General features: G+C 40.8%; 3 protein-coding genes across 9 annotated transcripts; 1 reads left to right on the forward strand and 2 right to left on the reverse strand.

The window, feature by feature from the left end:
• Window positions 1-849: 849 nt before the first annotated feature.
• Window positions 850-3,118, reverse strand: LOC115566650 (trypsin-2-like). The gene is made up of 5 exons (XM_030392540.1): window positions 3,001-3,118; window positions 2,744-2,897; window positions 2,401-2,660; window positions 1,344-1,480; window positions 850-1,216 (listed from the first exon to the last, which is right to left on the reverse strand). The coding sequence occupies exons 1-5, from the start codon at window positions 3,038-3,040 to the stop codon at window positions 1,064-1,066; spliced, it is 744 nt and encodes a 247-aa protein (XP_030248400.1). The 5' UTR covers window positions 3,041-3,118; the 3' UTR covers window positions 850-1,063.
• A 1,094-nt stretch (window positions 3,119-4,212) lies between these two features.
• On the forward strand, window positions 4,213-6,619 carry LOC115566649 (trypsin-like). 2 transcript variants are annotated; one of them, XM_030392539.1, is made up of 6 exons: window positions 4,213-4,237; window positions 4,496-4,652; window positions 4,970-5,068; window positions 5,173-5,336; window positions 6,012-6,151; window positions 6,258-6,619. In XM_030392539.1, exons 1-6 carry the CDS (start codon window positions 4,228-4,230, stop codon window positions 6,408-6,410), a joined length of 723 nt encoding a protein of 240 aa, XP_030248399.1. In that variant the 5' UTR covers window positions 4,213-4,227; the 3' UTR covers window positions 6,411-6,619. The 2 variants fall into 2 exon arrangements, with proteins under 2 accessions (XP_030248399.1, XP_030248398.1); XM_030392538.1 differs by lacking the exon at window positions 4,213-4,237 and adding an exon at window positions 4,243-4,314.
• Window positions 6,620-6,687: 68 nt separating this feature from the next.
• cblc (Cbl proto-oncogene C, E3 ubiquitin protein ligase) lies at window positions 6,688-23,715 on the reverse strand. Of its 6 annotated transcripts, none has more exons than XM_030392532.1 (15): window positions 23,366-23,715; window positions 21,656-21,898; window positions 20,595-21,404; window positions 15,453-15,599; window positions 15,176-15,332; window positions 14,327-14,448; window positions 13,558-13,695; window positions 13,359-13,446; window positions 13,073-13,204; window positions 10,489-10,674; window positions 9,600-9,752; window positions 9,352-9,407; window positions 8,962-9,045; window positions 8,793-8,848; window positions 6,688-7,364 (listed from the first exon to the last, which is right to left on the reverse strand). In XM_030392532.1, the coding sequence occupies exons 3-15, from the start codon at window positions 20,945-20,947 to the stop codon at window positions 7,228-7,230; spliced, it is 1,809 nt and encodes a 602-aa protein (XP_030248392.1). In that variant the 5' UTR covers window positions 20,948-21,404; window positions 21,656-21,898; window positions 23,366-23,715; the 3' UTR covers window positions 6,688-7,227. The 6 variants fall into 6 exon arrangements, with proteins under 6 accessions (XP_030248392.1, XP_030248391.1, XP_030248393.1 ...); XM_030392531.1 differs by having other exon boundaries at window positions 21,656-21,990; XM_030392533.1 differs by lacking the exon at window positions 21,656-21,898.
• Between the last annotated feature and the right edge of the window lie 660 nt (window positions 23,716-24,375).

Genomic DNA, 24,375 nt, shown 5'->3' on the forward strand with positions numbered 1-24,375 from the left:
GAAATAAACTGTAATGATGACAGAGCATCTGCGGGTTTAGTTCACTCCAAACTGCATCAGCCTCCTAAAATCCACATTTTAGGAGTTAATACCTTACAGGCATTAGCACACTTTTGTTCATATCCAATCCGATTTATTTTTAAAATTTTTTGATGAAATTGACCTTTAAAACATTTTCATCACTTCAGATGTGAAATTGGCAAACAGTCACATGGCCTTGCTGAAAAACACTGTGATGGAAAAAAATGAAGGGACATTGTGTTCGAGGTCTCGAGAAAAACGGTTGCTCTTTTCTTTGAATTTTTGCCTCTAGGGGTTTGTTTAAAGGACTTGTGGCTGACTTTCACAGTTCTGAATGGAAGTCATTTGACAAATTTCAATGGAAGTTGAACTCCTTTTCAGATTCTTGTACCATACTGACGTTGATAAATGGGCTGTTGCAACGTCTGTGCCCTTCCTTTCCAGGTGCATAAAGGTTTCTGCACTCAGGAGACAGAAAATCAAAATGAGGCCAATGTTCATGTACTCAGAGAAAACTGAAGGAATGACAAAACCTCTGGATGTTCGAAGTGCTTTCGAATGCTAAATGCTATTCACTTGTTATAATAGATCACAGCAGCAGTTTGCGCTTGTGTCTCATTTTGATGAAAATCGTATGCCGTGAGTTTGGTGGGTCGGAGAAAAAAGCTCATTCTCATACTGACACTGCTTGTAATTGTTTTGGAGCAAATGTCACCACTGACTCGAAATCAAAATATTCCGAAAAGTTGTACAGTCACCCGAAGATATCTGCAAAGCGAGCGGTTGCGGCTCTGCAGTATTGTCAACAATAACAAACACACTGATGCATCACAAAATTTGTTTGATTTTATTGATTCTGCCCTGACTAGAAACATCTCAGATCTCCCTTCCTCTCTCTTTTCAGCTGTTTCTCCTTGTTGCTCTCTCTCAGGCACCCTCCCACTGCATTTCTTCCTTACACCACCCACTTCCACCACATCTTGTCTTCAATCTCTCTCTGGTTTCCCCTCTCTCGTGTAGTGCTGTGATGGGAGATCACAGTCTAGCTGTATCTGGCCAGAATATCTTCAATCCAAGGCATCAGTGCGCAGACTTTGGTGTAAACGCCTGGTTGGTCGGGCTGAGCGCAACCATAGCCCCAAGAGACAATACCCTGCAGGGTTCCACTGCACACCAGAGGACCGCCGGAGTCACCCTGAGCAGAGCAAAAAGGAAAAATAGTGTATTCAGTGCATTATTTCATCATGTTAAATTTTTTCCTTTTTACATGCAAACAAACCACAAAGCCGTATTCTATCATCTGTGTGACTGTGTGGAAATACCTGACAGGCGTCCTTGCCTCCCTCCTTGTATCCAGCGCACACCATGCGGTCGGTGATCAAGCCGGGGTAGGAGCGATCGCAATCCTCAAATGAGACGATGGGGACCTCCACACACCTAAGTTCAAAGGGGTTGAACACTGCAGAAAAAGAGCACAAAGAAAAAGTTAAAGAAACATCACCAGAGAATATCAGACCACTTCAACGGTCTCCAAAATGTCGTTTGAAGGGGCAATACGTAAGAATCTTAGTTGAGAACTCTAAAAATAGTCAGCACTCTATCACCTCATTCCTGATGGTGGCTCAAAAAGCCACCAGCTGCAATGAGCTTTTCTGTCCACCAGGTTAGGTACACATTTTCAGTATTTATGGTGCCCCCTATTGGTCAGGCTCAAAATGCTTAGATAGACCTCTTCCCAAACATGGCCTGAAGATATCTTTCAAGACTCATGATGACTGGACCAATGGTTATTGAGTTACGGCCAATTATTTCTAAGCCCCGCCCTCTGCAAGGCTCTTTCGATTGATGGTGGCCATGTTTTTCCTACGATGTTGTATACCCAATTTGGTGTTGATTGAGTCAAATTTGGAAAAAGCAGATGTCACCTTACTGTTTTTCAGTTTATGCCAGTAAGCATAAAAAAGACCATCTTATATGATCCTTTTTGTAGAGTAGTTTAATCAGGACTTGTGTGTCCAGTTTCAAGTCAGTCAGACTTACTGTTACTTACTTTCAGATATTTATTTCTATTCTTCCATTTCAGATAAAGTGATACATAATACAGCACTGTAAATTCTACAAATCGACTTTCCTTTCAAAATGTCAGGAAACCGATTACCTCAGGATTAACAAGTGAAGTACACTGTTACATTTTAGTTGTATGAGATAAAACTTTTAACAACTTCAATTTATTAGTCTTCTTGGTCATTCTGAGGACAAATTTTGTTTATGTGACTATTAAATCACTTTCTCACCTTCTTCAGCTGATCTCATCACAACAGCATAAACATTCTGTTATCATCAGCGAAATATTTGAACATCTCTTTAATGCCACCTGACCTGAATCACTGTAGATGTTCCCCCATCCGGACACCATGCACATTTCACCGGGTGTGGGGCACTGTGTGGGCAGCTTGACTGGTCGGACCCAATCGTTCACAGTGGCGGGGTGCGCCATCTTCATCAGCATGATGTCGTAGTCCAGGGTCTGGTAGTCATAGAGCTCGTGCCAGTAGATGGCGTCCACTGACATGTACTGCTCCGTGTTCTCGTGCATCCAGATGTGGTGGTCACCCAAGATGACCATCAGAGAATAGGGGCTGGAGTAGAGGCAAAAAAACAATTGATCGCAATTATCCTAAATGTACAATTCAGGCATTAATGTGAATGCCTTAATACAAACTTTTGCCAGCAGTGGGCAGCAGAGACGATCCACTGGTCATTGATGAGGGAGCCGCCGCAGTAGTGGTAGCCGATATTGATCGACACCTGCCAGGGTTGTGAGTTGTGTGTGCACTCGTAGCCGCCCACAATCCTGTCATCCGTAGGTGCTGCAGCTGTGGTGTCAAGAAAATACAGAAATCTTCGTATTTATCACAGTTATTTATTTATTTATTTTGTTACTACCCTAAAACAATCGTACATGCACATGTGATTTACCTGCAGCACCCAGGAGAGCGAGAACAATCAGACCAATCATCTCGTGGCTGACACAAGCCTTCCTGCGACCAGACTGGACGAGAATGACCCACCAATCCCTGCATTTATACCTTTTACTCGTCCGTGTCCTTCCATGCACTGCCGCCCCCCGCCCCCCTCCTCCAAACCTCCACACCTCCACCCAATTCTACCCACCCACTCCTCCTGTCCACTCCTCTCGGCCCATCCCCTGCCCTGATAAATATCCTTATCTTCTTTGTGTGCCACATTCATCCTTTCAGTTAATAAGTGAGCCACATCTCACATGTTTTTCGCCTTGGAGAGTGTTGGATGTACTCAATAAATGTCTGTTGATACATGTGTACCCCTCTTCTCAGCAGACACCACAGTAAATTATTGGAACCAGCCGTACAAATGTTATACAATAGGAAAAAATTTGTTTTTGATTTTATTTGATGGACTTTTTCTTTTTCCAAATCCAGGTTCTAATGACAGGTTATGTGACATATGCAGTAAAGACAGTAAAGCCCCTTGAGGAAACTGTGATTAGTGATACTGGGCTGCATAAATAAAACTGACTAAACTTGAAGCTGCACTCATTAAAGCTCAACAGCTATTGATTGCTATCTGACACAGGAAAAAGCCCACACAGCACGTTGTTTCAACGTTCTGCTTCTGAGACCACAGATGATTTCTTTCTCACCTCTCTTGGCTTTTAATCAAGGACACCCGAAAGCAGAGCTGTAACAACAGCACATTTTCCTATTTTATTCATTTCTTTAACCAAAGCCATGATTCTTAAAATATCTGCCAAATCAAGTCCCCTTCTCGAAAAACAAGAATTTATTGCTGCAGTTTTCTTCTTTCTTAAACCCTTCAAAAGAATTTCGGACCAAACCGAAAAGATGGTTGTTTTTGTACATTGTAGCTTGCCAACAATGAGTGACCCATGAGAGAACCTTAAACAGGTGTTATATGTGTGTGGAGACCTTGACCAACATTTCTTAAAGAGGTGCACAGATGACATAATCACAGGTGCAGTGGCACAGTGGGGCAGAAGTGGCCAAACATGAAAACAGGAGCGAGATAAGAGAGCAGATTTGGGTCGACACTTAATTCCGACAGGTAAGAACAGAGTGTGAGCAGGACACAGACGGGGTCAACAGAAAGAAGGAGGAGTGGAGGGGGGAATCAGGCCGGGCATAGCGTGGTTGGCAGGATATAAATATGTGCCGAGGTGAGTCCAGGTGTCTTCTGATCAATCACTTGACACCATGAGACTGCTGGCTCTGCTGCTGATGATCGGAGCTGCTGGTAAAGACACAGAAATAGACAAGGATACAAGCACGCATACATTCTTAGACATATAAGAGAACAGCTGTCTATGTGATCTGTGATGTGATGGAAGGTTGTGCTTGAAGGTAACTCTGAAACACAGACTGTACTCTTTCTCTTGCCCTCAATCTCTTTTTCTATGTGTGTGTGCGCATGACAGCGGCAGTTCCCCGCTATGATGGCAAGATCGTTGGCGGGTACGAGTGTTCGCCTCACACTCGTCCATACATGGCCTCCCTCAACTACGGTTACCACTTCTGCGGTGGGGTGCTCATCAACGAGCAGTGGGTGCTCTCCGTTGCCCACTGTTGGTACAAGTAAGTGTGCATTGATTGAGGAAAAATTGCTTTCAAACATCACACGCGCCATCCGTTCTGTTTCTTTTACCACTTGTCTTGTTTGATTTTGATGCAATTCTTTTTTCCCTTTGAGACAAAAAATGAATACAAAAAACATCTGTAGGTGACTAAGACTAAGAGCTTTTCAACCTAGTACCATATGTTGAGGACATCTGTTGAATCTCAAAATAAAAGAAAACAGTAAAAATTATTATGAGAGATTAAGACAAGAATTACAAGAAATAAAAAATGTTCTGCTTCCACATTTTTCAAGCATGTTTCTCCTTCTTTCTCAGCCCCTATGCCATGCAGATCATCCTGGGAGACCACGATCTGCGAGTGTTCGAAGGTACCGAGCAGCTCCTGAAGACCGAAAACATCATCTGGCACCCTCAGTGAGTGAACAAAAAATCACAAGTTCACGATCGTCTGATTGGTTCATTCAGTGCAGAGAAAACAGCTACATTGTACAACTTATTTTATATTTCTCTGTGTGCAGGTATGACTACCAGACTCTGGACTACGACATAATGCTGATCAAGCTCTACCACCCAGTGGAGGTGACCGATGCAGTCGCACCAATCCCATTGCCCACAGGTTGCCCAATGGGGGGGCTCCCCTGCTCTGTGTCTGGCTGGGGTAACACCGCCCCTGATGGCGAGGGTGGGTTTGCCTTCTAACTGTTCGCGTCAGAGCCACCAGAGTCCAAGCTGGGTAGGGAGAGGGCGGTGGTGGCAGCATGCATAGCTGTCTGCCGATGTGTATTTCTATTTAGGCTTCCACTGGGGGGCGTCAAAGTCAACCTTTCTGATTGTTTATTCAGTGTCTAAAATTCTTCTATTCTTATTGATCATATTTCTATTCAAGTATTTTTTTATTTTTTTTATAGCTGCTGCTATTATTGATATTAGTTACAATACTATTATTATAGCTGTTGGTATAACTATTTCTGTTGTTGTTGCTGTGCTTCTCCATGTCTCTTTCTGTCTCTCTCTCTCTCTCCCACTAAACTCACCCGGTCAAAGCAGATGGCATCACGTCTCGAGTCTGAATGTAGTCTATAGTCTAGACCCGCTCTAAATGGAAAGCAACCTTTTGTCTTTTTAAAAGGTCAGCAGGAAGTAACAAATAGGCTTAGAGCTGAGAGCTGAGAGCCACAGGCAGACTGGAGAAGTGAGAAACTGTTGAGAAACCTGAGATTGCTTTTTCGTGGGATTTGTCGACACCAAACACACAATAATATCGAATACTGAAGGCCTTATCCTCTAACATCATTTCTCGACTCACCAAAGCTGTCTCAGAGCCTCCTCTCACTATCCCTGTTCTGCCTGGTTTCAGATCCGTACATGCCCGTCAAACTGCAGTGTTTGGACGCGCCCGCAATAGACGACGCGGCCTGTGAGAAAGCCTATCCTGGCATGATCACGCGCAGGATGTTCTGCGCCGGACACTTGGATGGAGGCAAAGATGCATGCAATGTGAGTTTGACAGTAAATGCTTCCTCAGACATCTGTGCATGTATGAAAGAAGTCATCTGTGCCTGCTAATCTTACCCCGTCACACTGCGTTTTTCTTTGTTGTCAGGGTGACTCTGGAAGCCCCCTGGTGTGTCTTGGAGAGGTCTACGGCTTGGTGTCATGGGGTCAGGGATGCGCCCAGCCGAACTATCCAGGAGTCTACGTCAAAGTGTGCGAGTTCCTTTACTGGATTCGAGACGTCTTTGCAGCCAACCCTTGAAGAAATATATTTTCCACTTCTTCACTCCCCCCCTCCACATGTTCCCCTCTCTTTTCTCTGCCCTAAATGACAACTCATTCCTGTTTTCTCTTACAGCCCTAACATCTACTATTTCTCTGGTGCCTTGTCTCCTTTGACGATTCCCCTCTCAGGCTCAACACACCAGAATGTAGAAAACAAAATAAAACTTGGTACATATTCACTTTTCATTTGTCTGGTCATATTTTCACAAGACAATAAATCCCACCAAATAAAACTAATGAGAAGCTCAAGCATGTAACTGTTAGAGGCTTTATTTGTTTGATTTTATGGTCGTTTAAAACTGCTTGATGGAGTTGTTACGTTTTTATTTACCCACATAACTTATTAAGAACAAACTTGCAGTATGGATTAAGTGTAGAGGTAGCACATTTCTATTATCTCTCCCACAGTCCCTCCCATTTCCCCCTTCATTTGTCCATTTAATTACCCTTTGAAATATAAAACCTTTCTATTATTCCATGAAAGCTGAGCAAAGGCTTTAATTATGAAGAAGACGGTGTGTGAGACAGTACAGTATTTAAGAATCAGTACTGAACCTGCTGCGGAGGTAATGGAAGTGTGATTATTGAACAGTAGGAGGCCTCGCTCAGCCGTTTTCGTGCCAGTCCCACCCACTCATCTCGACTTCAGCAGCGCAGCAGCCACATTTACAGTTAAACATGACACCAAAAAACTATTTTTACATTCACTGAAGCCCGGTTTGTGGATTTAATATATTCTAGTTAACATGTATTTCTCACTTTATTTAAAGAGTCTTTAGATTGCATAGGTTCTGTCAGGACGACATTGTTCTCGTCATCTCTGCCAGGCCACATTTGTCTTTTCTGAGCCCTGCTGCTCTTCTTTCCTCCCTCTCCTTTTGTCTTTGCCTGTGTTTGACAGGGCTGGAGGGTCCGAGCCATGCTGCTGCGCCTACACACAAACACAAAAAAGAAGTCTTACTGGGATGTAGAATTCACACGAGAAATTAGAAAGTCTAAGGAGGTCTAAAAATGCAAAGAAATCATATTGCACAACCTCCGGCTCTGCTGTGGAACAATGACATTTGATTTTGAAGTCAGATACATCTACTTTTCAGAAGAAGTGATGAAATCTAGCGACTTGTATTAGACCGTAGGTTACCAATAAAGTTTCGGGTAGTAAGTTTGCTAGTGATGTGCAGAATTAAAACTTAAAGGATTAGCTCACCCAGAAAAATAAAATTCCGTCATTACTCCTCTCCATGCCGATGGAAAGTCAAGTAAATTTTTCAAATATTTCTGGAGTGTTAACAACTGATATAGATAGGGACTTTTCCCCTTAAAACATAAAAACAACTGAGAAAACAAGACACATAAACATAAAACAGTTGATAAAGCTTGTCAGGCCTCATCCATCTCTCTGGAAAATACGTAATTTTCACCCTTTTGAAAGCCAAAATCTTCCCTGTAGGTGCTAAGCTAAAAGCATTAGCATTCACCTGTGTTGAGGGTTTAAATGTTGTCATTTTTAATTGAATTGGGATCTTTGGGCTTCCAGAGACATGGATTAAGCTGGATGATGTTATTTTTCTTTAGTTTTTTGATGTTTTAAAGCTGTGAAAATCCAGAAACGTTTTGTGGACTGTGAAAATTCACCTGACTTTCTATTGACATGAGGCAGAGTAGATAATGACTGAATTTTCATTTCTGGCTGAGCTTATTCTTTAAGGCTGAATGCTTGCATAAGTATTTCTCAAATCAAGGAGTGCGCTATTGTTGCGAAGATGAATGGACTGAAACATTTTACCCGTCAAACAAAGGTGCTTAAATTCTGCGATGCGTTGCAATAATTGCTGGAACTGAGTCGTCATTAACGTTATCAGTTTCACTTGTGCTTTTCTGTAATGACGTCAAAATGTCTGCCACGAAAAGAGTATGATTATGATTCATTTGGGAACAATAAGTAGAGTTGTAAGTACAAGACAGGCAGGTCTGACTGGAAAGGGAAGACAAAGGAAAACAGTCCTGATTAAGCTAAGACATTAGTCACGGTCAACATATGAAGAAGCCTGTCTTGCTCTGTATTTTAAGCATATATAGTATGCGTGCCTTCTTGTGTGTGAAAACACCAAGAAAAGAAACATGGAGTTCATAGTCTAGACAATGTTATTTCAATAAGAACATTTAGCCGAATTGTTAACTCAGTATTCTCATCTCTTGATACAATGCTATCAATTTCGGGGGGTTGAAATATCTACCTCCAATGGGAGGTGTGACAGAAACAGTTTTGAACTTTTTTTTTAAGATAATACCCTCCACATAATGTAGGATAATCTCACTTACAGTTGAGGTCACAAGCTTATAACACGCAATAACTTACTGTCGCCACTCTTCTGAGAGGAAGAAGAAATTGTTGAGTCCATTAGGAATTCAGCACTGTTAAAAACAGAGCATGAAATTAGTTGCGAAACAACAACAACTTAATCAACAAGGAGGTGAAAAATGTTGGTTTATTGCAAATACTCTGAAATGAGACTGCTGCCACTCACCTGAAGGAGAGTGGGTGTGGCTTAGGCAGTCTCAACCCACCAGAACGCTCATCCTCACTACTGTGTGACTCATCCCCCTGATGCCTAAAGACATTGGAAACCGACACAATACATTCATCTTCCCCATTTTTTAAGTAGATGTTAATGCACAGATCTTGTCTCATACACATGAGATAAGGCATGACTAGCAACCACACCAACAGAGGCTAATGGGAATACAGAAAAGAAAAAGCTAAATGCACAACTTCTGTCATGTGCCAAGATCTATATCTAAGTAGCAAGTTGTCACCCGATAAAGAATGCTAACATTTAGACTCAAGAATGTTTCTAGTGTACATGTCGACAACTACAGCATTTCCCCTACCACTGCTTCCTTATAAACTGTCTCACCTGTTTGTGTGTTTGTTGTTGTGTCTTCTCCGTGCTTCATTACCACCGTGAGCCTGCTGAAGAGATAAAATGTCTCAAACTCTGTGCAGGCATCAACTTCGACACACTCTCACACAATATAGCTGGTGAGCCTCTGCAGTATTGTGCATGAATTACCATTCCTCAGAGTGGAGTGTCTGTGAGGATGGAGAAAATTAACACATCACACCAACAATATGTAAATAGCTCGAGTGTCAGTGGGAACCTACTGAACGGGAGTGGGAGTGTTTGGCTGGTGTCTTGGTTTCTGATGTCTGGGATTGGCTCAACGGAGATGGACAGCGTGGTGCAGTGCTGTTCTTAGGAGGCAGAGGTGGACCGGTGTGGTGGGAGCTGGGAACCTGGTAGTCCAAACTTGAGAACTGTTGAGAGAAAGTGTAGGCAGTCAGTGGGTTATTTGTTTTGTTTTTTTTATTATTTCCTCTTCACTGGCAAGCATTGTTTTAAAGCCACAGGAGGAAACTTGAGGGAGGGATGAGGAGAGAGTCTGAGGATGGAGGGTTTTGTGTGCTGTACAGATCCAGTAGCCCCTTGAGACAAATTTGTGATTTGTAATAAGTGGGCTGCATAAACAAAACTGCCAAGGTGCCCAGACAGTAATGCATATACAGTAATCCCTGCTAATTCGTAGGACTACAAGCATATAGACTTAATAAGTTTAAAGCACATAGAAACAACACCAAGAGTCAACATACCACATAATCATGAGGCTTCACATAGGAGTGGTTTCAGCCAAATGCTAATGTCAGCATACTAAACTCTAACTACTTAGTTATAGTTATATTTTTAAAAGGGTACATTTTGAAATTAGGATTTCGACCTGATGATGGCGCTACTGGTGGAACCCCAAAAGTTACCACAAATGTCATGACATTACATCCAATAGTTCTGACAGTTGTTGAGAGATTTCTTTAAAACCCCAACTGATAAGCTTTCACTTTGACCTGCTCGTGAAAAATAATCCTCCTATCTCCGCCAAATTTCATGGCAATCCATCTGATAATTGTTGAGCTATTCAAGTCTGGACCAGTTTGGTCGACAGACCTACATTGCCAACCCCATAACTAATGCATTTGTATATATAATGTATTCACGTACCTTCCTCAGGGCAGCCATTTCCTTTACCATCAGTTCAATGTCCTCGTGGGTGTCATCCTCTGCATCGTCCTCACACTCCTCCTCCCCCCACTGACCGCTGTCTGGTAAATAGGGCTCGATGAGGATCGTTTCCGTTCCTCTGATGTCGCAGCGACAGTATGGGCAGGTGTGGCCAGCTGACTTCTGCTAGATAATTATCGATGACAGGTCATGGGCAGAGTAATGGAAACATTAAAAAAACACTGTAGTCGCCCATTGACTTCATGCCTTTTGAACTGTGTGCAGTGGAATATGTGGCACTTTTTCAAAAGATCAAGGTGGTGGAAAGTACAACGTTTAACGGTCACAGTAGATTGTGGTGTTCTATAAATGCAAACCAGATTGCTGTAACATTTGACTTCTTTCTTTCAAAGCTCTAGCATACAGGCTTCAAGTGTCTGTAGGGTTTTTTATGCTCATATCATGCATTTTGCTTTTTTTTAATCCTGTGACCACAGATCCTTTTTGCAGTCTGGGTCAGTTCAGGTTTTTAGATTGCTGCCCTTACCTATCTTACAGGTTGCAATCCTGCAATTCAAACAAGTATTACTTATTTAAAACTCTTTTATATGCCCACACTGCTTTGACTCATGAAATAAAACTAAATTAGACTCTTTTATATTCAGTGTATGCTTTGTTACATCGAAGGTTTAACTGCCTGTTCTTTTCTTTACACTCATCAAAGTAATTATATCGTAGTGAAATCTTCACCACAATCTAGACAAGTTCACAACTTTTCCATCGTTGTCCGACGTCCACAAAGCATATCTAATTTTCTTTTCCTGTCTGCGTCCTCTCGCTCTCTCTCTCTCTCTTTCTCTCTTCAAAGAGAATGTGACTGATACAGTTACAGGAGGATGTGAACTTGAGCTCACACAGGAAGTCTTGAGCCAAATGTCAGGACTTGCTACTCTGCACTTTTGCGAACACTCGAAGACCTCCTGAACAGATGGGAGGGTACTGGCTGGCCGACTGAAAGATATATAGTTGTGTGTGAAACTAAGCCAGCTGCAGCTTTAATTCTGATTGGTTATTTTCTATGTCATGATTGAAAGAGGAAGTAGGAAGTCGGGGGAGCCCCTGAGGAGCATGAAAGTGCACATGGGACACACTGTCTACACGCTGACTACACGCTGACTACTTTTTTTGAATTACAGACAAACTTTTGGCCTTTGTGTGCCATCTAAAATGGGCTAATGTAATTGATTTTAATGAATGACCACCGTGTGATATTCTGCGCTTCTTTGATATTTAAATGATGTGTTCAGGCTTCAAGTCCCATTATATTCCCTGTCTTCAATTTTACAGTTGTCACTTTACATATGGAAAGCATCTGTCATTGATATTTATGGTTAATTTCACACCAATTTTCTTTTTTAACCCACTGAACTGAGCTTCTTGCTTGTCTCTCCAGTGAGTTTTCAAACAATTTGCTCTGGTTTGAGAGGGTTTAAAGACAAACTCTACCGATTTCACACATTGAAGTGTGTTTATAGGTCTTGGGGATTGCTGCTGCATATTTGAAAGATTTGTATGAAGCAAAGGAAGCTGCATGTAATCTGATAAATAATGTCCGGCGATGTCAGGTAATGCAAGGTAATGTAAACGCCAGAACAGAAAAAGGAAGAAGAAAGTGTGGAATAAAAAAGGTGATATATCTGGTTCTGCTGTGTGGCTTTTGATCATTTGTTTTTAAACTGTCCACAACGACCTTTTATAGAACCTGGCATCTTCATTACCCACAATGCAAGTGTTCCCCTTTAAGCACGTTATCAACGGCTTTTCTTGTGGCCTGAGAGAATTCTAGATTTAACACATTTGTGGCTAACATGTGACCTAATTCACAAGCACAATTGTGTACTGAATATTCTTAAAGGGTTGTGAGGTTCAACACGGCCGACTGATACGTTGTGACTACACACTAAAAACAGAAGCAGTATAGGAAACTGCTCTTATACCATTAAGAGGCAGTGTAATAGTTTCACACTAACTTCAAAGAGGAATATCTTGGTGTTAAAATGCATGACTAACATGAAAGTCACCTTACAGAATTAGCCGTCGCTCATAGTATTTTAGCAAGGCTATTTATCAGAAAGTGTTGCACGGTAAAGATAATTTGGGGGCAATTCAACAAAAAGTCATGCAGGGCACTAAGGAAAGAGTCGAGTTTAAAAATGTAAATCGTAAAAAATGAATCGTGAAGCATTGATTTGCATGAGGTTATTATATATATATATATCATTACATGTAAATATACCTCACATACTTTGTTGAACACAGAGCATATTTTGCACATCAACCCCAAACCACATTCAAATAACCAGCATTGTTACAGTATGGTGGGGCTTCAACCAAAACCAGACCATGGAGGTGCTGGTCTACGAAAATAAATCCAGTTTATTCAACCCAGACTGTTACACTCCACTGAATACACTGTTACAGTAACAGTCTTTCTCGGTTTACCATGCCAGTAATTAACTCTTTTTTTTAAAGATAGATATACTGCACAGCAGGCTACAATGAGTAAGTGGATGGGGGTTCATACCTGCCAGCCTCTGAGGCAGGGTTGGCACAGGAGATGCCCACAGGGCTGGATACGTGTGTCCTTATCCCTCTCTGCACAGATCTTACACAGCTGGAAGGTGCTGCCGATTTCACAGTAGAGTTCATACTGCTCCTATTGGGGGGTAACAGTGGGTAGACAGGCAGACAAGGCAGAAAACAGTCAAATAACATCTCAGGATATTATCTATGTTTTGTCTTTTGTCTAGCCTCAGGATGCTGTTGGCAGTTTGATAAATTGATAATGAGGTGTAAAGTGCATCATTTACTTCTGTAACTTTGACTTTGCCCCTCTGGGCCGGTTCACACAAGCTCGTCAGGTCGGGGTTCACATCGCGGCCATCTGGGTAAAGGTAGCTGCAGGCACAGAAACACACAGGTCTTAGAACGAAAAGACACAAAGATCAATAATAAACTCGAGACCTGGACATGTATGTTTGTGCGTGTTATGTGTGTGCTTCGCCTAACCAGCCTTCCTTGAAGCCCTGAATGAGTGCCTGGTAGAGAGGTGTATTCTGGGGAATGGTCTGGACGATGCTACCTTCAGTGGTTACATGGCCGATAGCCCACTGGCCCATTCTTGTGCAGCTCAAACGAAAAATATAGCTGTGAGGGAAAGAGAGCCTTTTAAATCACACTCATTTATAAGACAGAAAATCAGCAATTGACATTAAAGTTCACAGTTTGCTCTGTGTAACTGAGTAAAATCCAGTTGCCTTGGTCTGTATTTGTTTCTATATTCTCTGTAATTGAGATAGATAGATAGATAGATAGATAGATAGATAGATAGATAGATAGATAGATAGATATATAGATAGTTAGATAGATAGATAGATAGAAGAATTGGAGCAATTCCTTCCAATACAATTCCTCTCATTCTTAAGAAAGCTATAATATGAATTAAGCTGCACTTAACATAACAAGAACATAACCTCTTGAAAGCTAGATGGAAAGCTGGAAATCTTGAGTTTAATGAGCCATGAAAAGTGTGCCAAAAACACAAGAGGGTAATAAATAGAAGGTACTTCAAAATAGATTAAAATGTAATTTGCTCCCGAATTTTTTCACTTTTCATAATGAATAGAAAGGTACGGAAAGTTTTTGCAGTGCTGTGGTTCTGTGTTGCTTCAAGTACCTAATTTCTTACAGCTGAGATCATTTGCCAATTTGATTTAACTCAAGCACTCAACACCCCCTCAGTTTGCTTTTCTGAGAAGTGCAGCAGTCAGTTCCTCACCTCCCAGGTCTGTGCAGGTAGTGTTCCAGACGAGCTATAACCTGATCATAGGTAAGAAATGCCATGTAGCCTGGATGAGTCACTGCTAGCTGGTTCCAGTTCCGAATGAGTGACTTCCAGGGCTTAAATAAGAGGAGAGGAGACTTAGGATGTAAACACATGTTCATCATGCCTCATCATTAAAGGAACAGTTCAACATTTTCATGAAAAATGTGCTACTGGCTATCTTCCAAAGAGCCACTTTAAATTGAAAGATACTTCTCTTATGTCTGTACAAGCTACAGCCAGCAGCAAGTTAGCTTAGCTTAGCATAAAGTCAGTTGACAGGGAGAAATATGTAGCCCAGCTCTCTCCATAAGCTTGCTAATTAATACAACTTGTCTCTATAAAGGCAACCACTTGAAGTGTGAAAACGACAAGTTGTGGTTCTATTTCTTTGTTGGGGGCTGTAACTTCCTGGAGATTTGTCATCAGTGTGAGGTTGAGAGGCAACCAGTGACGAGACCAGGAAATCATTGTGCCAACTCAATACATGGTTTCTTATATAACCCCAATAAAACCACAACTTGCTGCTTTTACACGTTGGTATGTATCCTGAATAGACAAGCAGGAATTAGGGTTTTTTGTTCCATTTAGACTGAGCTTGGCTAGTTTTTTCCCCCTTTTTTTTAGTCTTTATGCTAAGCTAAGCCAACCACCTGCTTTAATGCAGCTCTCTCCGAGATGTGAGAGTTGTATCCACCTACTCATCCAATTCTTGGCAAGACGGCAAGCATATTGACCAAAAAAGTCTTGCTATTACTTTTGTTTTAACCATTTATAACCTTTATTAGGAAAATGTCTACTTACCTGAAACAGTCTGGTGAAGATATCAAACTCAAACACAGAGATGTGGTCATTACAGGTGAGATCTATTGTTGACTTCAGAGCCATGGACTCCATCCCTTCCTCAAATGCATGTACAGTCTGCAGCTGCTCCTTGAAAGTATTCCACTGCACTATACACCTGTCATAACACATTATTAGCATGCAATAAATGTTGAGAGACTCGACACACATGAAATACACCAACAGAACAAAACAAAAAAGAGGCATTCATTGTGTCATTTAGATTCCCCACACTCACTTGTTACCAAACGAATGCCACCAAAACTCCTCGGCCTCTTTCTTGGTCACCCTGTAGGTTTCACCCTGGAAATCTCCCCCCGGAAACATGGCCTTCAGCTCCCAGAGCATGTGGCTGAACAGCAAGGACAGCTTGGTCAAGTTCCTCCTGAGAATGAAAAAGCAGACTTTCAGTGGTGGTTGCAGAAATAGAAAAAGGCACATGTTGCTCATAAATGACAATGTGTTCTGGCCCAGTGGTGTTGAAAATATACATAAAACTACACAGTGAAAGATTGCTTTGGATAACAGTGTGTGCTCTCATACGAATATATAAAACCATCTTGTGAGCCAGTGACTCATTTTTGCCTCAAACTGATAACCTTCATCTCACACGCCTCCTATAATATTCTTAAAGCTCCAGGGGACCTCAAGGGAAAGCAACAAGACCAACGGACCTTTATTTAATGGTGCAATTGCTTTCTACTTGTGGGCCTTGTGTTTTATGTAATGTATCACTAGCAAAATTTAACGCTAAAACTCTAACTTGCAGTGAAGTTCTGTGAAATAACAGGTGTGATAGAAAGCTCAGCAGTGAGTTGGCTATGCATAGACAATAGCTATGAATAGTTTGTGTAGAACTTACAAGTAAGCGGAATACGTTAAGATTCAACTCTACGACACCTTTTTGTTTGAGGAAACATTGCTCTTATTATACAACTAGCATTTACAACAACATTTGATGTTCTACCGCTTTGTTTCAGTTAAAACAAGCACTGCACATACTTTCCATAGATATATACACACACACACATACACACGCGCAAACACGCACAACAGGTAGTCCAGCTAGCAAACAGGATGCTCTCTGCTGCATGCTCGACTGTAAATACCACAAAGTGTTCCAGTGGGCAGTGTGTCACTTCAGGACAGACTTTAATAGAGTATATTGTCTTTCTATGTGTCTTCTGGGGTCAGTAACACATTAAAATAATAATTTATCATAACAGTACAAATGACAACTTTTGTGTTGGCCTTTTTAAAATAATATATGTGCTACACAGTATGCCAACTTTCTACAGCTTACTATAAAAGCTGATCGCACTCAAAATTGTTTAAAACTACTTTGACATCAGCAAAAAACATTTCTCAACAATAATACTCTTGTATGATGAGAACTATAAAGAGGTAACCATTCACGTTAAGTAACAATAAACAAAATACAGGTTTGGGTGAAGGAGGACTATGAACTGTTATGTTAATAAATAAAAAATAGATGAAACATGCTGCAATATGCTTTAATGTACTGTTTATTATGAATAAGCCATTTTTATTCAGGGCTGCTATGATCCATCGCTGAAATGTTATCTACTAAATTAATCACTGACTATTTTGGTATTTGGACCAAACCCTGAGGACGTTCTCTTGGAATTTTGATCAACATTTTTCACTAACTGATTAATCGACAATGAAAATATTTGAAAGCTGCTGGCCTATCTAAATTTTTTGACTTATTTCAAAATACACAAAATACAGTTTGACCACTGTTATAATACAAATGCAGTTAAAATCTCACATTCATATATAGAGGGGGTATCTACTGGTTCTGAAACAGTGTACTCGTGTCACAGTTCTAGTTGAATATCATATTTATTCACCACTATTACAACATAGTTCTTCTTTTGTACTTTTGATGCAACTCTAAAAAGTATTCCACAGATGAGTCCAGGCATCCAAGCACTTATTTAAAGGGATGTTTGCCTGTGTGGGTCAAAGACTCTCCACCTCAATGAGGAAAAGAAAAACCTCTTTGGTGTTGTTTGAGAGTAAGGCAGGAGGAAATGTGTAAGCCACATCTCTTGCGCTGTCTGGCCCCCGTGTATATAAACATATCATGACGAAAGAAAGACGGATGGGGGGGAAATCTAAAATAAACACACCGTTGCAATGTTTTCTGGACACAAATGGCTGCAATATTGTGACCAGCCGAGACATCGGACATTGGCCTGCGAGAAGATACAACCTTTGAAAAGCTGAATTTTCCTCTTTAACAGTTAAACTGATTTGTTACACACCTGATGTATTTAATAAATACAGTGTATAGAGTTATATAGTGTTTTTCTTATGTTGTTTCTGCTCATAGTTTTTTGGCGTATGTGTAACTGAGTTGGCAAATTTTGCATGTGTTTCTTAAATTCCAGTCAGAGGAGGCCAAAGGCGTTTATAATTTCACAGTCAATAATCTTCCATCCGCTAAACCTTCCACTGCCTGTTTCTGTTGCCTTCACCTCTCAGTCTTATCTCAGTTCTGTTTTTAGCCTCACATGATAGCCGGGCACAAATTTCACTTACTGAGTGGGGAGGGGTATTATTCTGACCATCCTACAGTCAGTGTTATTAGAAGTGGACGGGGTACCTGCAGCTTACTGGCCTGACATTTTGGCGTTGTTAAAAAAACACCAAAAAAGGATATTAACACAGTTTATCCTGACATCTAAGCCACATGACACATAAAACTGTTTGAATTTGCCACATGACTGCCCATGCGTACCTGGCTGTGGTGAAAAGGCCATCTGTTTATCTTGTCTGTGCAAAGGATTCTTGAAAATGATGTAACAAATCTTCAAATAAGGCCTATTTGATTTGATTGTCAGTTTCCGCTGAAATAAAACAGTGGTGTCTGTAACAATTTGCATACAATCAGCGCAAATTGTACAGTAGAGGAGAAGGAGCACTTTTCTGCGACTGTCATGTATGGAACAATATATTAAGTAATGTCTCATATAAAATGCTCAATTTAAATCTTTACAATGCGGCGTGATGTATTTCATTGCTATCCCATAAACTGGAAAAGCCTTGTCATGTGCGTAAAAAACAAGAACCAAAACAACACACTGTGTTTGTATTTAAATATAATCTGCAAACATATCGTGTAAAGCAATTACATAAATAGAGACGGGGACGCGACCGAAACCCAACTTTTTTTTTTTTGGGCGGGGTCGCATCTGCCGTGCAACATGTTCACATTCCGACATACATAAATATTCATGAGTCATTACTATATTATTTCATTAGTATTCAGTGCTCATGGGTCTGGAAACAGCCATCTTTGAAGTGGGCACACCTGTCAAGTTTCGTGACTGTATCTTGCACGGTTGTGACACTGTCACAATGACAAATATCTGACACACAGACAGACAGACAGACCTGGAATAATTAACCTAAATTGTGTCTATGGTAGTTCCCCCACACACGCACACATTGGATGGATGGATGGATGGATGGCTAGATAGACGGGCAGTACTTACTTTTTTGGCATACAGCACGTCTTCATTTGATTGAAGAAGAAAATTAAGATTGACAACTTTTTAGGAGTGGTAGAAGCTTTAGCTGCTGCTTTTTATTAAAAGGCAAAATGCTTTACTATGTTGTATACATTTGCCGTAAATACAGTGGAGTTGTAGGTGAGTAAAATACAATCAGAGGATATCTATGTATACTCCGTAGATACAACTGTTTGGGCATACACTGAGAAAACATCCATTCAAGGCCATTCTCTCTCCCAAGCTCCTCACATACTGATGTTGTAATTTATTTTGCCAAGTTCCGACACATTAGCATTACAAAGACGCAGGTTTGGCCCCTTCTTCCACCTTCATCATTAGTAGTCCCAACAGCAAAAGGGGCCGTAGCCTGAACTCCAAATAAAAAAGTCACTCTTTTTATAGCAGCTCTAAAATATCTACTTCGGCCAAACAGCAAACTTACAGAATGTAGTCACTGTTTTTATCTTGGTGCACAATGAAGTGTATATTTGACCTGTGAGAACCGCAGAAGTTATTTTACATTACTGCTTCTTCTACTGATGGTTTAAAATAGTTATTTCGGAATCTAATTTAGCGTTCAAGGAGGGGTCAAAGCCTCTATCATAACTTAAAAGTATTAAGTTGAAACTCTCTCATCCAGTTATGTGAATAAAGAAGGCTATTTTGGGATCCATGAAGCGCTCAGGGCCCAATCCCATGGTACTGGGTAAAGATTTGAGGGATGTGTGGCCTCCTTCTGACCCCCCCATCAGTTCATTTGTCTTACAGCGGGGTTACCGAGAGCAATTTGTCTGATAAACATGATCTGGTTGGGTCAAAAAAGAAATGGCTTAAATGTCGGTTACCTCGGGTGCTACTGCGATGCAGATAGTTTTGTTTTTTTGTCAGGTTGTGAGGTCTCGGACATTTTAAAAAAAATAAATGATTCAATTTGTGCTGCTCACTTGATTTAAAAAGATTCAGCAGAAATGGAAATTGGACATATCTGGACATAAAAGGTATATTTCTACTAAAAGTTTCCCCATTATGCAGAATAATCCACGGATATTGCTGCAAACACCCTTCATTGGAATTATCGGGTCCCTATTATAAAGATGTGATCTGCAGAATATCCCAAATACAGAGACACTGAAAGATATTTTGATTATTACTCATAATTTCTTATTGCTGTGAGCACTTAAAATATACTTTAATTCAAACAGTCTGCTGCCGTACAATAGGGGTTAATATGTTGTGTTTTCATTTTTATTTGCAGGAACCAACACTTTATAAGTAGAAAAATATGATAAACTTTTATAGCGATTAATCTCTAGATTATCTCTAGATGAATCAACCAATTATTTAGTCTATGAAGTGTCAGAAAAAATGGCCATTATGAGATCTGAGAGCCCGAGGTGATGTCCTTTTTCCAACTGACCTAAAAATTTTTAGTACCGCAACAGCAATTTCTCAAATTTAAAAAGCTAGGACAAGCATATTTTGGCATTATCAGTTGAATAAATGGCCAAAATTGGTGCCGATTCATTTTCGGATAAAAAAAAAATATGCACTCCAATGTGAGGAACACGTGAAATTAGGCCCTACATGACATGAAATATTTTAAACAAGACATAGGACAAAGGCTTGATTTGCAGTCCCTCTGAAAATAACTGACTAAATGAATGAAACATTTAATGAAAATATCCATGCAAATGTTCTTTTTTAAACAAAGATGTAATGTTTCCTAGAACACAGATGCTAAAGATGGTCTTTGAAGCAATTTTCATGACCAAACTGTCCCGCTAACATGTGTGTCTCTTTGGTGTATGCACATAGATGCCAGCCAGAGATGCTCTTACCTGTAGCTGGATGTCTCCTCAAATATCTTCTCCCGCCCCTCTTTAAACAGCAGCACGGCCCTATCCGTCTTATCCATCAGGTTTCTGACATGGACCCTCAGGTACTTGGCCTCGTCTCCCCGGGGAACCTTGCCGCCCGTCACCCTCGAGCCTCGATAGGGCTCCCAAACCTGTATGAGCAGCGTTGTCGACTCAGATACCAGCTCTGGCAGGTATGGGGGACTGTTCCTCAGGCCCAGCCGGGGGTTAGTGCACAGCTCGTGAAGCTTTTCCAATTTTTTGAGGGCCTTGTCCACCAGCCGCCGGTCTCCACTGGTGGGGGCCTGGGAGGCTCCTGAAACTGCTGCTGCCATAACTTTGCTGTTGCGTGTTTGAAAGTGATGTGAATCAAAAACGACCTTCAATGTCAAGTCTGTGTGTGTTTTTTCTGTCTGGGGGCGTGACAATAAATACTAATGGGCGTGCTGTTTTTTTCTAAGAGATTCAAAAGCTGAATTTTCGAATGTGTGAATGATTATTAGCAGAAATAGGAACTGCTGTTCATACCGGCTCAAGTTTTTGAGTGTTTAAGACTTTTGTCCAGAAAATGTTTTTTGGGAGTTCCCTGCTTCATCTGAAAAGCACACATTTTAGCCTCCCCCAAACAGCATCACCCTTTAATCCACTTAGTGATAATCCAAAAGCACTACATTATCCAACGGTGGATGGCACGTTCAATTACGGCATCACTTAAAATGCCCTCGAAGCTACGCATTTCCTCCAAAAGCAGCCACTCCTTTTCGTTTTTAGCTTCTCATTCCTCTGTCAGATCTTAAGAAAAATACAACAACAACAAAAAAAAAACAAGATCTGTTACACAAAGCCTGTTTTGTTTAAAACATCCACAACAGCAGCCATACAACACAAGAGGCCAACTATGAGAAAGCAAACGAAGGGAGGGTTTGAGACTGATACTCAGCCCCTTGAAACAGTTTCAGCTTTTAAAATCTCTCTCCAGCTCATCCTAACTCTCTCCACCCGAATGCATTGAGTCTTTCTTGCCCCCTATTTAGCATGCTTACCAATATTCATGCGCACATCCCAGCAGCACAGCAGTCCCACATTGTCAGGGTCAACTGAGCTGAGACGTCAACTCACAGCACAGCGGAAACATGTTCTCTGTCATTGGCTGAGGAGCTGTGGCTTTTTCTTTGTCTCTCTCTTGATGTCACTCTCGCTCTCTCTCTCTCTTTTTCACTCCTTTTGGTGCACACTCTGATTGGTTTCCTGGTTGCAGCCGGCCAAACAGGTTTGTTTTCTTTGCTCTATTGCTCAGGCAGGCAAGCCGAGAGAGAGAGGGAGAGAGAGAGTGACAGAGAGAGAGAGAGAGAGAGAGAGAGGGGAAGAGAGGTGTGGACTAAAAACCAAACATTTACCAAGAATGAAAGCAGAGAACAAGACTTGAGTCATTCTTAGTATCCACACAGGTAGACTTCTCACAAACAGGAAGTGTGTTCAACTCAGGGGTCAAAGCTCAATGGCTCCACAAACTTCTCCACAAGGGATATAAAAAGAAATCATCTTCACCTGACTGTGAGCACAGAGCAATGTTTATTAAAACAGTTAGTTAGCATTTCATCTTCAGGATGAAGCCTAATGACTGTGCCCCCCCAACTTTTTCCTGCAGCGCCACCATGAGGTCGAAATGTGTGGTTTTGATGAAAGCACATGTTAAACTTGATACACACAATTGTGTTCCCTCCAAGATGACTTTTGTGTTAACTTTGATGACTCCCAAACTTTAACTTTTTGGGGGCCATCATCTGGTAAGAATTTGTTCTAACTGATATTTTGCTTTATAATCATATACCTGAAACGCTAAGGACATTTCCAACAGCTGTAGATGTATTTTGTGTTTAGAGCTGATGACCAGAAGTGGAAAAAGTAGTCAATCCTTTTCCTTAACTAAAGCACCAATGGAACAGCGCAGCGGAGATATACAATTTGAGGGGAAGCACAAAACAACTTGCAGCACAAAGTATTTCAAGCGCTCCTGATGCAGAATGGCCCATTTCAGAATAATAATTAGGCTACTATGAAACTTGTCATTGTACTTTATTTAGCTCTTTAAGGTTGGTCTGCTTTTAGTCATACAACACCAGAGTGTGTTTAGTGATCATTTGATTATTATCCGTATTCATAATGGGAATCTGCAAAGTAACTAGCAGGCTAACTAAAGTAGTCAACAAATGTAGCGGGTTAAAATGAAACGTTAGGTCTGACAATAAATCACTCACTAAATGTGATTCCAACACTTACGCTAACGTTAACCCTGGAGTAGAGTATAAAGATGTGCAACATGAAAAGTAAAGTATTAATTCCTTAAAACCTGTACCTATAGTACTTGAATAATTGTACTTAGTAACATATCCAAACAGCTAATTAGCAAATAATATTATCATGTATATATGCTCACAATCATGCAAGCACACTCAAAAATATTTAATTCACAACACCACACGAGAGAAACACAGAAAAGCAGCAAGTTCTCACATTTAAATAGACTGGAAAAACTAAATGTATACATTTTTGATAATTTAAATGAAACCAGTACAGCTTTTTAATTATCAAAACGGCTGCTCAACATTCCACAGTAGCCTGTATGACTCTTATGAAATGACTAATCACTCATTACTATAAGTAGCTATCAACTTGCAATTGTATTTCATGATTGGGTCTAAAGTATGTAATCTCAGAATAAGATTTAAATTAGGTGTCACTGGCCCTCATACCTGTAGCTGGGTGTCTCTTCTCCCTCAACATCAGCAAGGAGCCGTCAATCCAGCAGGTTTCAGACATCTTAATCCTCCAGGTAGGCCTACTTTCCTAAGTATTCCTGTGGCGCCATCCTCAGGTCACAATCTTTAGCAGTCCAATATCTCTTAAATTACCTTATAATTTAACTAATGACATTTGTATAATCCTCCTGTAAACGTTGCATGTGTGCTCATTAGCTAGTCATCGAGCTAATGTGCCAGCTAAACTACGGCACGATGGTTACCATGGTAACATTAAAGCTAACTTTACTAGCCGGCTAAAAAAAAAAAATCATTGCGTTACATTCAAGGACGTTTTATTCGAGAATGTTCGCATGCTACCGCTAACATGTAGCTAACCGCTAGCTGTTTGAGTTTCTTCCATCAGACTTTTAATCATTAGTTATCATCAATTAGCTTCCAGAAGAAAACAGCAGTAACATGGTGCATAAATAAAAAAAAAAAAAAAAGTTAGGTTACAAGCAGTGCCGGATTTAGCAATTTGGGGGCCCAAGGCGAAGGTATGTATGGGGGCCCTAAACCCTGCATACACTTCTTTACTCCAAAATGAAGACAGAGAACGAAGACAAGCTAATAGTACACAAGCTAATAGTCACCCATGATGGAGAATAAGAAAACAACTGTCCTTGCAAAAATTCCAGGTTAACCAGCACTGTTTATTTCTAAAAGTCGGCAACAAAAGCACATAACACAGTCCCCTGATTCACTGTAGATAAGCCATGTCCTATAAATCTTCTCCCGGTTTTTCATTTGGATGTAGTAGTTATTACTACACTGCATGAAAAGTGGGATTTTCGTCCCTGTAAACGCCCGGAAATCTTCCTAATTTTCGGCAGTTAACGTCAATTTACAGCCTGCGAACGTCGCGTTCGTCTGTGCCACATACTGACGGAAACGAACCATGACCTTCAATTTGCATATGAATAGCAGCGAAACCACACCTTGCCAGAGAATGTGTGGGCTGG

This window comes from Sparus aurata, chromosome 17, assembly GCF_900880675.1.
Source record: "Sparus aurata chromosome 17, fSpaAur1.1, whole genome shotgun sequence".
Taxonomy (NCBI): Eukaryota; Metazoa; Chordata; class Actinopteri; order Spariformes; family Sparidae; genus Sparus; species Sparus aurata.

Bases quoted from the DNA above. Each gene is read 5' to 3' on its own strand.
- LOC115566650 (XM_030392540.1), bottom strand. From the start codon at position 3,040: ATGATTGGTCTGATTGTTCTCGCTCTCCTGGGTGCTGCAG. The intron at 2,898-3,000 runs GTAAATCACATG...TTGACACCACAG, and splicing joins CGCTCTCCTGGGTGCTGCAG to CTGCAGCACCTACGGATGAC. The intron at 1,481-2,400 runs GTCAGGTGGCAT...CTTTTTCTGCAG, and splicing joins GAACATCTACAGTGATTCAG to TGTTCAACCCCTTTGAACTT.
- LOC115566649 (XM_030392538.1), top strand. From the start codon at position 4,275: ATGAGACTGCTGGCTCTGCTGCTGATGATCGGAGCTGCTG. The intron at 4,315-4,495 runs GTAAAGACACAG...TGCGCATGACAG, and splicing joins GCTGATGATCGGAGCTGCTG to CGGCAGTTCCCCGCTATGAT. The intron at 5,337-6,011 runs GTGGGTTTGCCT...GCCTGGTTTCAG, and splicing joins CACCGCCCCTGATGGCGAGG to ATCCGTACATGCCCGTCAAA.
- cblc (XM_030392533.1), bottom strand. From the start codon at position 20,947: ATGGCAGCAGCAGTTTCAGGAGCCTCCCAGGCCCCCACCAGTGGAGAC. The intron at 15,600-20,594 runs GTAAGAGCATCT...TTTCATTCTCAG, and splicing joins GAGGAGACATCCAGCTACAG to GAGGAACTTGACCAAGCTGT. The intron at 8,849-8,961 runs GTGAGTGGCAGC...TGTTTTTAACAG, and splicing joins CCACACCCACTCTCCTTCAG to TGCTGAATTCCTAATGGACT.